Source organism: Callospermophilus lateralis, chromosome 2 (genome assembly GCF_048772815.1).
Source record: "Callospermophilus lateralis isolate mCalLat2 chromosome 2, mCalLat2.hap1, whole genome shotgun sequence".
In the NCBI taxonomy this organism is placed as follows: domain Eukaryota; kingdom Metazoa; phylum Chordata; class Mammalia; order Rodentia; family Sciuridae; genus Callospermophilus; species Callospermophilus lateralis.
Window position 1 is genome coordinate 73,387,924 of NC_135306.1, and position 17,988 is coordinate 73,405,911.

General features: G+C 38.1%; 1 protein-coding gene across 1 annotated transcript in view; it reads right to left on the minus strand.

The window, feature by feature from the left end:
• Trpm6 (transient receptor potential cation channel subfamily M member 6) overlaps positions 1–17,988 on the minus strand; it is a 112,001-nt gene that overhangs the window by 81,859 nt on the left and 12,154 nt on the right. The window contains 6 exon segments of the mRNA XM_076841511.2: positions 2,503–2,603; positions 2,726–2,798; positions 5,069–5,192; positions 6,139–6,307; positions 10,130–10,301; positions 15,260–15,384. Coding sequence (XP_076697626.2) covers positions 2,503–2,603; positions 2,726–2,798; positions 5,069–5,192; positions 6,139–6,307; positions 10,130–10,301; positions 15,260–15,384 — 764 coding nt within the window.

Here is a 17,988-nt window from a genome sequence, read left to right on the forward strand (position 1 = left end):
AGGCTTAATGCAATTTTAATAAAAACCAAAGGATTTTTTGGTTTGGGGTTTAAAAAAAATTTTTTTAATTGTTGGTAACATAATGTTTCCATTTAAGCTTTACCTGGTTTCTGAGTATAAACGGCAAGTTAAACATACTTCTCTAAATTTGTCCCACCATTAAGACGACAGCAAAAGAATTTTTTTTAAAGAAAGAAAGAAATTCACAAGCACAAGGAGGGCCAAAGTGGAGACAACAGTGCTACATTTTGGAAGTTGGAAAGCAGTTAGTCAAGTGGTAATTGACTTAGCAGTTTCCAGAAAGCCAAATAATTCAATTGGGAAATGTCAAGAACCAAATAAGATCTATGCCACTGAATTCCAGCAGCACCAAGATGAAATAAATGCCTTGGGCCCTTCCCTATCGTCTTCCCCATTGGACTTCCAGGCAGGGGATCAAAAGATCCTCTTCTGGTTAATAACACCGATGCAAGAGAAAACACATGAATCTGCTGACATCTGAGGGAGTCCGACAACAAATGGCACATCACCTACTGTGAAGCTCACATCTACAGGAAAGCTCCAACTAGAGGCTCAGAGTTGCTAATGAGCTTTCCATCCTCCACCCTTCCACAGAAAGACCAAAGCCAACAGATAAGAAAATATCAACAATGAGAAATCAGATAATGCATGGAGAAACCTACAAAAAGCTATCATTAATAGTCTCAAAGAGATAAAATAAGACATATAATGGATGCCAATGAGGACAAAGGGTAGGAGAATACTATCAGAGAACATATTTGCTCTGGGAAATTACTAGATTAACTATATGCTCTCAGAAGAGAAAAGCTTCATAGAAAACTTAAAGTTGAAGAAATCTACTAAAGAAAAGATAAGGAACATAGGAGGAAAAAGATAAGAAGATTAGAACAGCAATCCATAGGTTCAACATTCAGAATATAGGAATCCACAAAGAGAATGCAAAAAACAAACAGAATGGAATGGAAAGGAAAGAAAACATCCATGCCAAGCTGATATCATGTGCCAATAATATATAATGGATATACAGACTCTTAGTAACACATATCATTGTGAAATCTCAGAACACTGGAAAAAGGTTTTTTAAACTTACAGCAGGAGGGGAAAATGGCCATAAAGGATCTGAAAACAAATTTCTATTTCTCAACAGCAATGCTGAGTGCACAAAATTCTGTAGAAAAACTTACTTAAGTGTAGATTAAAATATAGAAAAACATATAGATCCTCAAAATATTTATTTCTCATAGTCCCTTCTTAGAAGTTACCCAAGCATGCATGCCATCAAAATAAAGGAATAAATCAACAAAGAGGAAGTCCTCATGAACAGAAAACAGGCACTCTTCCAGAGGAGTGAGAGAAAAAGATTCCCAGCATGATGGAGGTAGATTCTAGGAGTACAGCCAAGCACCAGGAATAGAGGCAATCTGCCCACATTGCAGCCATGAGGCCCCCAAAAGGCAGATGTTGAGAGTCTTCTAAAATTGATGAATCAGAAGATAGCCATACAACTTTATTTAGAAATGGGGAGATTTAGCCAGGCACAGTGGCACGCCACACATTTGTAAACCCAGGAACTCAGGAGATTGAGGCAGGAGGATGACAAGTTCTAGGCCACCAAGGGCAATTCGGTGATCCTGTCCTGAAACTGTAGTGCAGTAGTACAGTATCCCTGGTTTCAATCCCCAGTACCACAAGAGAGAGAGAGAGAGAGAGAGAGAAATATTAAAATTTGTAAATGTCAGAACTGAACAGTCCAAAAATGTCAAAAGTAGTAGACTCCTTCTGGAAGGGAATTACATTTTTAAAAGCCCTTTAATACCATTTGATGTTTTAAACAATGTGCATGTATCATTTGACTCAAATATAATTTACCCAAGATATAGTCACAACTTTATTATATATATATATATATATATATATATATATATATATATATATATATATATATATATGGTTGTTGATAGATCTTTAGTTTATTTATATGCAGTGCTGAGAATCGAACACAGTGGCTCACACATGCCAGGCAAGTGCATTATCACTGAGCCACAGGCCCTGCCCAACAACTTTATTATTTAATGAACTGTTAATAGTGATCATCATTACCATTACAGGTAATCATTTTTTCCTATTTCCACTAATTTCTACTGTGAGTATTTATTACATATTCATGGAAATAGAAATATTTTTTAAGTTTTAAATAACAAAAATCCACCCATTCAAAAAATAAAATAAAAATCCTTCCATTCTGTCTTTCTTCCAACTTTCTTTTCCAGCTTAAATTAACTAAAGAGTTAGGGAAAAGTTATTTTCAGGGAGGCAAAGTATTGACAGAAATGTCCTAGCCATTCCTGGGTGCCCAGACATCAAGATGCTCTTCCTATACCCCTCCCAAACCTATCTATTTCTCCTTTAATTTTTTTCTCTGCCTCTCCCTAACAAAACATGCAAGATATATTTTTCCAAACAACACCGTTTTCATCATACCTTCCAATGTTGTCCGTAAATTAGGATATGTTTCTTGGCAATGTCCATTCTGTCCCAGGTCATTGCTAGATTTAATTGTTCTAATGTTGATAAATTTGTGCCTGTGGTAAAAGAAAGGAACAATCATATATTCTATTCAAAATATCCAGGCAACAAGCACAAGGTGCCCTGGAATGTGAGAACAGGAAGTGAGGAACAATTACAAATCTCTTCAGTCACTCACCCTTGAACAAAGCTGTTAGGATTGCTAAGTCAAGGTCTTGCTGTTCTTCAGAATCAGCATCAAATATGGTTATCTATAACAATTGAAAAATTAAAAAGCCATTTATTCAGAAACTACCAAAGACATGCTCTCAATCAATATTCATAGAATTCACATTTAAGCTAATGAATTGAAGAAATCATTCCTCATTTTGTAATTTCAAAATGTAATTTAATTTTTTTTACTTATAGAAATGATAAATATTTTTAAATAGAATAAGAAAAAATTGTAGGCGCTTGGAATAAGAAGAAACTTTATAAACTCCATGTGTATTAGAAGAAACATGTATGAAAAACAATATTATATTAATTTGCCATGTTCATCTACAAAAAAAAAAAAGAAGAAGAAGAAGAAAAAGAACCTCAATGTTTATTTCTACTGAAAATAAGATCAATCTTCCTTTTGAAGGGATACCAAATGGATCCTCTGCTCACTTAAACTTAGAAACCAAGACTTTTGTTTTTTAATGAGAAATGAATCCTCAAACATTTGTCCTGAAACAAGCAAGGCAATTTTACAATGGACTTAGTGACCAAGTACAATGAACAGTAGCATGGACATTGTTCACAATGTCAAAGTTCCCAGAGTGTTCTGGGTTGTGAATGTCTTTTTTTTTTTTTAAAGACAAATAAAAACTAATGAATATATTTTAGCCTTTCCAGATGAAACTATGTTCCATATAGCAGAGGAAACTGGATTAACAAAAAAGAGCCAAGACTGACAAGCTTGGCTCTGCCAGGACCTTCTGCCATATTCTGCCTCACCACAGGCCCAGGATGAATGGGGTCAGCTAACCATGAACTGAAATCTCTAAAGCCATGGGCCAAAATAAATCCCTTCTTTTTTAAGTTGATTTCATGAGGCATTTTGTCTCAGGGATGAAGAGCTAAAACAGTTCCTATAAGATATAAATATCATGTTCCTACAGCTTCACACATTCATTCCCTTCACAATGTACATGAATAAAATCAACCTTCAATGGCACAGGAGCTGATAACCCAGTTGCTATAATGTGCAAACTCTTTAGGTGCCTTCCCTACTCTCCCAGTCATTACACTGTTCATTTCACTCGTTGATGACAGGAAGGGGCAAGCACAATGGCATCCTCTTTAACCCGTCCTTTTCTTAATTTACTGATTATTGTGGAAATAAAAAGTGTAGTAGACTAAGAACAAGATTTCACCTTGGACCTCAAGTTTCAGTTCTAACATTTTTTAACTGCAAGGCTGTGCAAATCACTTAGATTCTTTGACTTTCAGCTTCATTTTTGAAATTGAAGTACAGTACCTCTGTTACACTGAACTCACTCATGGGGCTATTTCAGGAGAAAAATATATTCAAAAGCACAATGCTAATTATAAACCCGATTGTTATTAGGTCACTATTACATGTTTTACCACAATTTCTGTAGTCTAGTTCTATTCAACAGTTTTTTGAGGCTAGGTACTATAATATCACCAAAATTCTTCCAATTCTGGAAAGTTCACTTTGAATCGTGACATATCTGCATATGTGCTGTAATTTTCAGCTTTATTTATTATATTTATTTTGGGGGAAGAGTATTCGGGATTGAACTCAGGGACATCCAACCACTGAGTCACATCCACAGTACTATTTTGTATTTCATTTATAGACTGGGTCTCACTGAATTGCTTAGTACCTCATTTTTGCTGAAGCTGGCTTTGAACTTGAGATTCTCCTGCCTCAGCCTTCAGAGCCACTGGGATTACAGGCGTACACCAGGTCAGGCTAATTTTCAGCCTTATATCATTCAAATTGATAAAAATTTTGATCCCAGTCCCTGACACACTAAATAATTTTCCAAAGTGTGCACATGGCCACGCCCATAGCCTATGGACTCTGTTTTCTATTCCAGTGTGTATTTTCACATTTCCTGTTGTCCAGTGCAATCCCAACAACCTCCTCCAGGACAGTTTGTGATGCTGTCGTCTGAACTCAGCAGACTTGAGTTCACTGAAGACAGGAAGCTATTCCTTTACTCTCTGAAAACATTTATGTGTAACTTTCACCAAGTTTTATGATGTTTCTGTAATACAGTTTATTCTATCCAGGGACCTATCCTAGGGACCTTCTCCCAGGTAGAGTCTGAAATTTGAATCATGAAGGATTGGGGTAGAGGTGAGGGTGAAGCATGAAAAAGCTAAGTTGACTCAATGAAAGGTTGATTTCTGTTGAGTTAGATCTACTCAAGTTCAATATGGACAAAACTGAAAAAATTAAACAATGCAATGTCTGCAAACTGTCATTCTTTGAAGTCAGTTTGAATCATCAACTCATACTCACAAAATCCCTGTGCATCATACACTCCATTAAAATGTGAAAAAGGTGCTTGGACTGTTTCAGACTAAAGTTGAAAGTGTTCTGAATCATGCAGATGATTTCCTCTTTCACCTGAGGACGCAGCATCCTGAAAGAGAAATAAATGGTCGGGACTGGATGTAACCCAGAGAAGGCACCAAGCCAGAAACTTCAATTCAAGAAAACCCAACTGCCCGCCCCGCTGAAAAGGTTTCTATGGATAGTTCTGCCAGAGAGCAATTGAGCAGGAAGAAAATGCAAGGAGGGATCTAGCAGAAGGCTGAACTGGAACATGAGTAAAAGGATGAGAAATGCTAAAAACTTTAAGAACCACTCATCCAGGTGACTTTAGGAAAAGGAGAGGTATGAAAAGACAGAGAGGGGTACAGGGTAGAAATAAGTGGCTGAAGTCTGAATGGGAAGAGAAATCAGAAGGAAAGCGATCCCCGAGAGCTAATAGAAGAACATAAGCATGAAATACATTTACCAAATAGGTTAACAGAGTTGGCATTTTATTTTTAGGCACTGTATTTATACAGCATAAACCTGCTTTCAAAGAAGATTCATGCTGCCCATAGGAATGGCATGGAGAAAAACTTTCTCATTTAAAAAGGGAACAGAAAGCCTGCGGTAAACACAACATGTGTTATGTAAATGCTGGCATGTTAATTTTTCCCTATTCACACTATTTTTTCTAATGGCAAATGAGTTTGAAGGAGATCTGTGGCTAATACTGGTTCCTTCCCTCCCCGCAGAGCTCTCTCAAATATAAGGGCCAATTGCAGGGACATCTCTACATTGCTTTCCATGGAAATGCCTTTTCTGGAAATTCAAACAAGGCTCAAGATTCCCTAATAAAGGAAAGCCATTCCTCAGCTAAGAAAATACAGCCTTCATTGTTGGGGAGGCACTTAGGGACTAATGAACAAAAATGATTTCCAGTGTCACCCTCTGTACTCCAAGGATATCCGGCCCACATCATGTATGGCTTAAAGATCTAAAATGGAAAAGTAAGTAGGTTACTGTCATTTTAAAAAGAAGAGTTGAGGACTTACCCTTCATCTGCTAAGTGTTTGTGGGTAAAGGCCAGGAGGTCGGCAGCTCTGCCTGTACCTTCACACACCACCACTGGGTCTTTGTCCTTGACAGTCTCCCACACCATGAGAATGACGTTAGGACCTCCTTCCACCACCAGCTGCACCACAGGCACGCCTTGTCGTGAGCCTGTTTCAGATCACAAACCATCATCAGACTGCGACAAAACATCCCTCTCCGAGAGTCAGCCCCTTTGGTTTCTAGGCACAAGTCTTTCCACTACCACATATCCTCATTGCTTGCACCTGCCCCTGTCTCTTAATTTACCCAGTTTGCTTAGATGAAGTCAAGCCATAAATTTGAACTTCAAATAAAATGTAGCATAAAATATGGTGAGGGCCTCCTTAAGTTTTTGCCAGGACAAAAGTTAACTCAAGTCTTTCAGTGATTTAAAAAAAGAAAGAAAGACATTGTCTTCAAGAAAGTTAAACTTTTCATTTTGGGAAATCCCAAACATCGAAAAGTAAACAGAACTATATGATGGATTCAAATGTATCCATCACTCCTCTATAAATATGATCAATTTTTTAAATCTTTTTTTTCCTTTTCTTGCAGTACTCGGAAATGAACCCAGCGACATCCTACCATTGAGCTAGATCCCTAGTCCTATTTATTTATTGACAGGGTTTTGATAAATTCCTGAGGCTGGCCTTGAACTTGTGATCCTCCTGCCTCAGACTCCCAAGTCACTGGGATTAAAGCATGGGACCCAGCTCAATAAATTTTTAATAGTCATTATTTGAGTTATCATTATTTAAACAAGATGAACTGGGCAACCCTCAAAGATGTTTATATTTCAATATATTCTGTTTTTTAACAGTTTTAATTCTTCCTGGCAGCATTAATTATTTTACAACAAGGAAGAAAAAAATAAGGGGCAACCAAGTCACTCCTTTAAAAAAGACATTAAGTGAAAAATATACATATAGAATGAAATAAATAATATATCCAATTTTTATTTTCAAAACCTTATAATTGCCTATATATTTTACATGCATATGCCTATATCTTTAGCATGTTATATAAATGACTAGAAAAATCTAGAAGGACATACATCAAACTATTAGCAGTGGAGAAGGTAGGGGAGGGTTTGGATAAATCTGTTCATCTTACAGATTTCTTATTACATTTTAATACCATACACTCATGGATATATTACTTTTTTGTGGCGTTGTCATTGAATACAAGTCTTTGCACATGCTTAGAAAACACTTTAACACTGAAATGCACTCCAGATTGATATATTAATTTTATTTATTATGCAATGGCAATACTAAAGATTAAACCCAGGGGTGCTCTACTTTTTTTGTTGTTTGTTTGTTTGTTTTGTTTTGTTTTGTTGATACAGGATCTCACTAAGTTGCCCAGGCTAGCTTCAAACTTGTAATCTGTCTGCCCCAGCCTCCTGAGTTACTGGGATTACAGGTGTGTGCCACCAACACCTGACTGATTTTTACTATTAAATCAATACTTTTACTTTTACTTTTCAAAGGAAGAAAAATTAGCAGGCAACAGCATACCTGCCAATTCCACCTCCTTATTATTGTCTCCATATCACAAAAAGCAAATCTAGGATCTATCAACCAGTAGACATAGGGTCTTCCAATCATATCATCTTATCTAAACTAAATTAAATGTGGAAAATGTTTTATCGAAGCACAAAGGCAAGAAAGAAAACTTAGAAAAATATTCCATTAATCTTGTGACAGAAAAAAAATTTCTAAGAGAATCTCTTATATCTCATACAATAGAATATTGCATAGTCATTAGAAATGTACTAGCATGCTTATTAACATGAAAATGCATCCATGTTTAGGGGGAAGGAAGAGACTACAAAACAAGCATAGATATCTTATCATCCCAATTTTCATTTTAAAAATGTTGCTCTGTATGGGGAGTGATTATTGGTTTTGCTATTTTCATATGAGTTCTCCTTAGAATAAGGATGTTACCAATCCACTACGATGGACCCCACATTCTTTCTCCACAGTCAGAGAAGCCCTCCAGGTATGACTAAAGGTTTTTTTTTTTGTTATAGTTTTGTTTTGTTTTGTTGTAGTGGGGATTTAACTCAGGGATGCTTTACCACAGAGCCACATCTTCAGCCCTTTTTACTTTTTGAGACATAGTCTCGCTAAGTTGTTTAGGGCCTTGCTAAATTACTGAAGCTGGCCTCCTGAGTCACTGGGATTATGGGCACGAACCACTGCACCCAGCTTGTCCTAAGTTTCAAAGTCTTTGAAAGTACAAACATCACTTGCTTCAGCTTGGGGTTGACTGCATTCACACAAAAATAGAAAATCAGCTGGGCATAGAGGTAAACACCTCTGACCACTCAGAAGGTTGAGGCTGGAGGATCCCAAGTTCCATAGCAGCCCGGACAACTTAGTAATATCCTGTCTCAAAATGAAAAAGAACTGGATATATGGTTTAGTAATTAAGGGCCCCTGGATTCAATTCCCAATACTGGAGGGAAAAAATGGAAAATCAGTAGGGCACCAGAAAGACAAAGACCCTCATGAAGCATACATTACTGTGCTGCACAGAACCTGAGCAATTCAGGTAGTGAGCGCAGGTCAACAGAAGCCACGGGATACTTCAAATAACTAGCCTTTTGGAGACTTAACAGATCTTTCCCTTCTTCTTCAGGGCCATTCTCCAACCTTTCCTCTTTCCCTGTGCTCCGTTGGTCTTCTATTCCCCTAGCCACCTCTGTCCCACAGAGGACCACACACCCAATCCTCCCCTTTTCCTGACCTAAATGAGACTCAAGACCTTCATTCACCCTAGCCATAAGTGACTGGTAGCGATTTCCATGGCCCCTCCCCTCCCCTCCTGACCCCACAACCACAAGATGACCACTGTACCAAGGGAAGACAAGGAAAGAAACAAACATTTATTGAGGTGATACTATGCACCCAACACTATTCTAAGCACATCTAACATACCTTTTCTCAATTAATTCTTGCAACAACAGTTAGAGGTAAAAGGGTCCTTCCAATTCATAATAAAAAAGCAGTTTCACCACATGAACTCCATCCCCCAAGGTCACAGGCAGTGGAATACAGCTGTGACTTGTCTAACCTCACTGCTTCCTACTGTCTCAGGGTATCAAGGCAAAAAACTAAAAGGACCTTCAGTATTTTCAGCCAACACTCAAAGGTTGAACAGAATTGAAGCCTCCTGGAGAGCCTTCTCACTCCCTGGCCTGTCCCAGAAGGTTGAAATATTGTGTGGAAGATTTAATTCATCACAAGAAGCAAAGGCCACCTTCTGCTGCTCCTGATGGGCCAAAAAAGTTTCCAGCTCTCCAGCCAGCATCCAGCTCTCCTCCTCTCTATAAAGAAGCCCTCCTCACTGCCCAAAGACTCCCACTCCACAGATGCCATCAAAATGAATCATACCCAGGGTCTCATGCATGCTAGAGAAGTGTCAGCCACTGAGCTACGGCTGCCCTGCACAAGCTCTGGGCTCCTTGAACACAGCAACCCAAAATGGCCATCTGAAGCACCACTGTTAGCACAACACAAACCCGACACCTTCCACGCCCTACTTTCTAAAAGCCCTGTCAGGTCTGAACCACATCCATGCCTGAGCTCTACTCCCCTCGCACACACACACATGAAACATAGTCTTCCTTGACCCCTGCTCCTCTCAGGCTTGTCTCCTTATCGTCTTCCCTGTGGAAACCCTCTCTCTTCCCAAACTCCAACTGCCCAACTCTATGGACTCTTGGAGGCCTTGCTAGTGTCTCCATTGTTCTATGAAACTTCTCCTGCCTATACTGTCCCCCTAACTTGTGATCCTCTTTCTCACTATCACCCATAATTCTGCACCATCTTACACCCCCCTTTCTGTCTCTCTGGCTGCTCGGAGGCAGGAGCTGGCTTGGACTGGGCTCATCAGCAGGCCCCCAGGCAGACCTGTCAGCTGAGCCCTGACACAACTCACGACTGTGTATCTTCTGCAGAGAGAGGTGCTTCTCCAGGTTCCTCCTGAGCTTCAGTTCATTTCCATACTTGCCCACAGTCCCATCATCGGACAGGATGAAGTGCGCGTGCATGCAGTTGAGTGTGGTGAGCTTGCTGAGGGGGTTACCCAGAGTCTGGTATCTGCACACCACCTGAAGGACAGCAAGGACAAGAGAGGGTCAGAGCTCAACTTCCCCAGGTTCAGCTGCTCTATGCACTAACAGAACAGCTGTCAAGTTTAAAAACTATTACCTGCTACTTGGCATAGTGCTTCTCAAACTCTCTGTGGAGAGGGATCAAATTTTTAAATTTACCCTTTCTTATGGGCCAATAAAATACCAATGTGCTCTTATTATGCACAACTACTATGCTGCCCATTGTATGTGAGCCTCATAACACAAGTTCAAACACACACATACACCATAGTCAGCACACCCACCAAACACTTAAGATACCTCAGCACAGTTGCATTGCTAAAAAGGTTCTAAATATTTATTTTCCACTTCCATACTCACCTTGTTTCAGACCATGAAAAAACAGTTCAAGAATTGGCACCACTATACAAAACACGCTGTCTCTTAGTAGATCTACTACAGAATAATATTGTGCTGCTGATTTTTTCTAGTATTCCAAATGAAGTGAGAGGTTAACAATCAACCAGCCAATTGTCATTTTATTTGATAAAAAAAATATCAAGGTCAGCTGGTTGTGGTGACACACGCCTGTAATCCTAGGAGCTGGGCAGGCTGAGGCAGGAGGTACGAAAGTTCAAAGCCAGCCTCAGCAATGAAAATGAAACATGCTGGGGATGTGGTTCAGTGTCTAAGCATCTATGGGTTGAACCCCTGGTACAAAAAGAAAAAAAAAAACACACACACACACACACACAAAAAAAAAAAAAAAAAAAAAAAAAAAAACCTTAAGGTCTTTTTAACATTTATGAACACCCCTTTAAGCAGCTCCAATTCTTATTTGCTTTTAGATGTATGGACATGGTATTTAATCAGAAAGACCAAGTTTAAGTTCCTGCTGACCTTAACCCTGGGTTACTCCTGCTTCCTTTCTCAGGCTTATTTTCCTCATGTATAGGAGCAAGGATATCCCTACTTTGGAGGATTGCCATGAGCCTTCAAAGAAATAATGGATGTAAAAAGCACTATGAATTTTGCTAACATTAGGCTCTAATTATATCAAAATGGATTCTACTGTCATTTAAAACTAAAAAGAAACAACAAATTTAATTAAAAAAATCACCTTTATAATTGTGAAATATGACCAGAAACCAAAAGGAAAATGACTGGCAGAATTACTATATATCTTATATTTATGGAAAAATCTCATAAATAATATAAAATAAAATTTGAGAGAAATGTAGTATACATGACAAAAGTATTACTAGGCTATAAATAAAAAACTATGTGAAGAGACACTGAACCTCACTAGCAACCAGATAAATGTAAATAAGAACAGTTGAATATGACTTTATACCTATAAGAATGGCAAAAAAAAAAAAAGTCTTAAACACAGAAGATTCCTAATTGGCCAAGGAACAGGGCACTTGGGCACTCAGGCACTCACATACCCCCTTGGTACATTGTGAATAATCACTCTTTCTTTACCAGTTTCGTGTAAGACAACCTTTCATGTTTTTAAATATACACAGCAACTGGACCAAGTCCTGCTCTTTGAGAACAATTTCTAAGGAAACAAGCAAGACAGTACCAAAGATTTGTATATCTCACACAATATTAATAATGTCTATAAAAGTGAGAAAGAAAGGGCAATCATACAGGAATAATTAACTATAAAACGGTAGAACACTATCAAAGGCACCTGTGGCCCCAAATTGTGGTCCCCTAACACTATGCCCCACTGAAAGCAAACAGCAGTATCTCTAGGGAACAAAAATTATACACAGTAAGCCCAGAATATTTTTTCATCTTAAAAAATCAAGGAAGTTATGAGATGAAAGAATTGAGCAAAGGGACTCAACAAGAGACTAAAAGCCTCTACTAGACAAAATGGAGCAATTTAAGTATGATAAAAAATATTATATAGCCAGGCATGGTGACAGCATATGTTTATAATCCCAACAACTCAGGAAGCCAAAGCAGGAGGATCACAAGTTTGAAGCCAAGTGGGGCAACTCAGCAAGACCCTGTTTCAAAATAAAATGTATGGGGGTATAGTTCAATGGTTGAGCACCCCAGGGTTGAATCCCTAGTACAATGAAGAAAAAAAATTCTAACAATAATGACTAGCACAGTGAAATATATAGGTTTAAATTCATGAATTTAAAGAAAAAGTAAGTTTCACCTTTGGAGGATGGTAAATAATCATCCCATTATTTTGAAAACTGGAAAATAAAGTATCAGACTTTTTTTCTGCCTTTCCTATCCAACTGTACAAGGTAAGACAAGTGCTTGATGAGAAACTATTTTCTTCAAAGAATAGCAAAGCAAATAATTGAAAGGAGAATGCTATAATTAAATATCAGCATTTGCAACCTTATTGAAATAATGAATCTAGGTGATGATTGCTAAAACCAAGAAAAGACAGGTGATCAAAGGTTACAGAAGAAGGGCACACCTCCCATAACATAAACCTGAACAAAAAGAATCCAAGTCTGACCATTATTCTTGACTAAACTACCAATTTACAAGGAAGACAAGAAACAAGGAAACATGTTAAGTCTGCTACAAAAGGTTAAATCTGGAAAATCCAAACTGTGAGAAACTCTTCAGGACAAATGTCCCAAGTTCTTCAACAAACAAACTGAAGGGGGGAAAAAAGGAGATGAATTACAAGAATGGGGAAAAGTGAATCAAACCAGGCATGGTGGCACACACCTATAATCCCAATGATTCAGCAGGCTGAGGCAGGAGGATCCCAAGTCCAAGGCCAGCCTGGGCAACTTAGTGAGACTCTCAAAATAAAAAAAAAAAAATTGGAAGGGGGATGTGGAGATGTAGCTCAGTGGTAGAGCATCTCTGGGTTGGTCTCAATCTCCAGTACCAAAAAAAGGAAAGACAAAAAATGTGAAGCAAGAGACCTATTAACTGATCACTATGTATAGAACATTTTTGAATGATGAAATCAAACAATTAACTATGAGGCAATGAAAAACTTGACAAAATAGAATAGTTAATGACACTCAGGAATTATTCTTTTTAGTCATGATAACAGCATTGTAATTTTTAAATTGTTCATACACTTTATTTTATTTAAAACATATTTTAATTCATTTGAGTATTTTTTTAAAGACAGAGTGAGAGAGGAGAGATTTATTTTTTATTTATTTTTTAGTTATCGGCGGACACAACATCTTTGTTTGTACGAGGTGCTGAGAATCAAACCCGGGCCGCACGCATGCCAGGTGAGCGCGCTACCACTTGAGCCACATCCCCAGCCCCGTTCATACACTTTAAAAATGCCTACTGAGGGCTGGAGTTGTGGCTCAGCAGTAGAGCGCTCGCCTCACATGTGCAAGACCTAAGCACCATGTTCAATCCTAAGCACCATAAAAATAAATAAATAAAATAAAGGTATTGGGTCCTTCTACAACTTAAAAAAAATGCCTACTGAGCCAGAGGTTGTGGCACATACCTGTAATCCCAGCAACTTGGGAGGCCGAGGCAGGAAGATCATGAGTTCAAAGCCAGCCTCAGCAAAAGCAAGGTGCTAAGCAACTCAGTGAGACCTGGTCTCTAAATAAAATATATTTAAAAAAAAAAAAAAAAAAAAAAAAAAAAACAGGACTAGGGATGTGGCTCAGTGGTCAAGTGCCCCTAAGTTCAGTTCCCATTACCAAGAAAGGAAAAAAAAAATAACAGAGTGGGTTGGTTGGCAATAGATAAGGACATAGAGGAGACAAAATTGGGAGTGAGTTGATAACTATTGCAGCTGAGAAAGAGTACACAAGACTTCACTCTTCTAATATCTCTATTATTTAATGCATTTGAAAATTTCCAAAATAAGTGTTAAAATATACCATAAACATGACTACATTGATTGACATAGAGAAATAACTATGCTAAATAGTTAAATTTTAAAAAAGCATAGCAGTGAGTTTCTTTTGTTACTTTTTAAAGGCAATTTTTAAAAACATAGATAGGCATATTCAGAGAAAAATTCTGGAATCATAACACACCAAAATATTAACAGTAGTTATCTTTCTTCTTTATATCCTTTCTAATACCAATAATCTTACTAAAAAAAAGCTTTATAAATAGACACATCCATTCCCTCCTAATATAAACACATAGATAGTATCAAAGAATCAATACGTAAGAATGAATGAAGCAAAGAGTAATATGAAATAAGAGAAAAGAACTAGCAAGAGCCAAATTAAGAATCTGTCTTGATTTACTACATGCAAACCATTCCAAATATATTGGCTATTTGAAGGACAGGAACCATTGAGGAGTTTTACAAAGAGAAATAGCATGATTTGATTTCTATTTTACAAGTAACATTCTGGCTACCGTGTTGAGACTAGACTGTAATAGGAGAAAACGATAAGAAGAAGGAAGGCTATTACAATCATTTAGCATCATAAGGTCACTTAGACCTGGTCACTAACAATGAAGATAATGAAAAGAGGTCAGGTTTTTCAGCATATTTCAAAAGTGGAGCTCAAGTAGTTTACTGATGGATCAGGTCTGAGGCATGAGACAAAGAGCTCATTCTGGAATTCATCTGGGGTTTTTGGATTGAACAACTGCAAAGATGGAATTGTCATTTTCTAAAACAGGATGAAGGCTGAATTGGGGGTACATGCCTATAATCCCAGCCATTTGGGAAGCTGGGGCAGGAGGATCACAAGATCAAGGCCAGCCTGAGCAATTGAAGGAGAATGTGTCTCAAAAAATGAAATAAAAAGGACTGGGGGTGTAACTCAGTGGTAGAGCACCCCTGGATTCAATCCTAATACTAAAGTATAAAAAAGTAAAAGAATAAAATAGGATGAGGGATGTAGGAGGAAGGCAGGAATTGGCTGGGGATATATTTACTACATTTGAGGGGTCTATCAGACACCTAGCTGCAGTGTTACATGGGCAATTTGAATTTGCATTCATTTCCTTTTGCTTTGAAAGGATTGTCTACTTACATCTTTTCCAATGAGATCTCTCTGGTTCTCAATGACACCCCAAGGAGGGATTCCAACAGTCCAGATTTTCCTCAATGACTTAGAAGAATGGGCTTTTAGGGCATCTCCAACGTGCTTGGACACTCCTAGGCACAAACAGTTCAGAAGTCAAATTTTAACTCACAAATCACATAAAACAGAGTCAAATAGATACAGATAATGCAAAAGGTTATTCTTAAGGAAAGTTGCTGGCACAGTGGAATTGACTTCTGGTATCTCATTTTCCCCTATTCTCTCCTGACACCTTTTTCTCTTATCACTGACCTCTGTACCTAAAGAATTTCCCTCTCCTTTTGGGCAATTTCTGCCTACAATCTCAGCTCTGACCCTGCTGAATTACCAGAATGTTCTGTGCATTGTCCTTTCTCAGAAAGTCCAGCCCTGATATCATGAATGTTCTATATGTTTTTATCTCTAATCTTCTGTAATATCTCAGCAAAACACCCTGCAGATGTATCCCTGGCTTCATTAAGGCAAACTAATTTAATAGCTTCATATATACAAATAATTCAGAGAGAATACATTAAGAAATAGTACATTAATGTTTGATCTCCTGGAGTTAATAATAATAATTATAGTAGCCACCCCTTTCTAGAACATAAGATTTCAGCAAGTGTTAACTATTTTACAAGTATTTACATGTTAGGATTTTTTTTTAGTCCATTTTATAGACAAAAATGGTACCACAGAGAGGTCAAATAATTTGCCCAAGGTTATAGAGCTGTCAATTTGTAGAGCTAAGATTCCAATTTAGATAATCTGACTCTTTAAAAGAAAAATAGTCTTTATTTTTAGAGCAGTTTTAGTTTGAACACAAAGTACAGAAATTCCCCTATGCCCACTGCCATCTCACAAACATAACTTCTCCCACTAACAACCCCCACTAGAGTGGTACATTTTGTTATAATCAATTACCAACCAGAGGTATAGTTTACATTGGGGTTCATTCTTGGGGTCACATATTCTATGAGTTTTGACAAATGTATAATGACACCTATTTACCACTGTAGTATCATACAGAATATTTTTCCTGCCCTGAAATTTTTCTGTGCATTGAATATTCATCCCTCCTCTCTGCTAAGCCCTAGACATCACTGATCTTCTTTCTACTGATCTTTCTTTCCATAGTTGCCTTTTCCAGATGGTCACATAGTTGGAATCATACAATAAGTAGTCCTTTGACTTTGACTCTGACCTTTAGTTACAACACTGCATCTTAAGACAGTCTTCCTTATGTATGCTAATGACTTTACATATGTCATTAGCACAGAGAGGAAAAAACCTGCTGATATGGTTTGAATGTGTCCCTTTTAAAGTTTATGCACTGGAAATTTAATCCTCAATGCAGCAGTGTCTGAAATGGGGACTTTGGGGAATTGTTTAGGTCATGAGGGTTTCCTCCTCATAAATGGATTTATGATACATAAAAGGGGTTTCTGAGTATGGGTTTGTTCTCTCTTGCCCTTCCACCTTTCACCATGTGAGGAAACAGCCAGAAAATCCACATCAGATGTTGGTCCCTTGATCTTGAACTTCTCAGCCAAAAAAGTGAGAGAATAAGCTCTGTTCTTTATAAATTATTAGTGTCGGTGTTCTTTTGTAACAGCACAAACAGACTAAGAAAGACACCTTCATATTTCATAGATCTGATGAAGAGCGTATAAATCACTTTCTTATCTCTGGCATCTTCTCCCCCAATCCATTAAAACTCTGCCAGATTCATCTGTAGAACCTGGGTTCTGAACTTCAGGAACACTTGTATATCAACTGTTGAGCTATCCATCCCAATAGAGATTTTGATTCCAGAAGTTTGGCCTGGTTTAGGGTAGCAATACTGTACAGTTATTTTTGGTGGTGGTGGTGTTTTAAGAAACCCACCTGCTATCCTAATACAAATACTCTGTTGAGAGTCTCTGCAAAATTCAATCTGACCATATCATTCCCCTATCCATTCTCTGGTTCAAAACCCTTCAAAAGCCCCTTGCCACACAGAGAATAAAGCCAGGCCATGAGCACAGCACCCAATCTGGCTCCAGTCTCCCTTACTGTCCCTGAGCCCTGCCACATGGCACACACTGCAGCCAGTGACCTTATCACTTCTCTCTACACTTGTGTTGATCTCTTTCTGTGATTCTCATGATGAAGTGCCACCGCTGCCTTGCTGAAGACCAATCCATGTGTTGTATCCTCATCCAAGCCTTAAAGGGGCCCTCAGTTCAAAACAGAATTCATCCTCCCTTTCCTTTTCCTCAAACTTTCTTTTTAACCCTGCCAGCATCAAATTCTAATCAGTTGCTTTTTGTCTGCTGTCACAGCCCACCTGTGTCCCTCACCTAGGGCCACATGTTTGTCTTTCATCCACACCTATCCAAATGTTCTAGACCTAGTAGATCTTGAAGGCTGGTGGCATTCAACTCAGTAATTGTCAAATAGCCGTGCCAAAAAAAAATGTTCAGTTTTAGTTCAGAAGCGTCTCAAGATAGACAGGCATTCATAAGCAGAGCTTCTCAAATTTAAATGTGCAAAAGAAAATTTAAATGTGCAAGAATCATCCAAGGTGTTGTTCAAATGCAGATACTGATTCTGTGAGTCTGGGGTAGGACCTGAGATCTGTTTAGGAGCTCTGGTTGAATCAGACTGATGGTTATTTAGAGGAGTTGCAAGTCTTCCTCATTTCCCATCATCTCTCT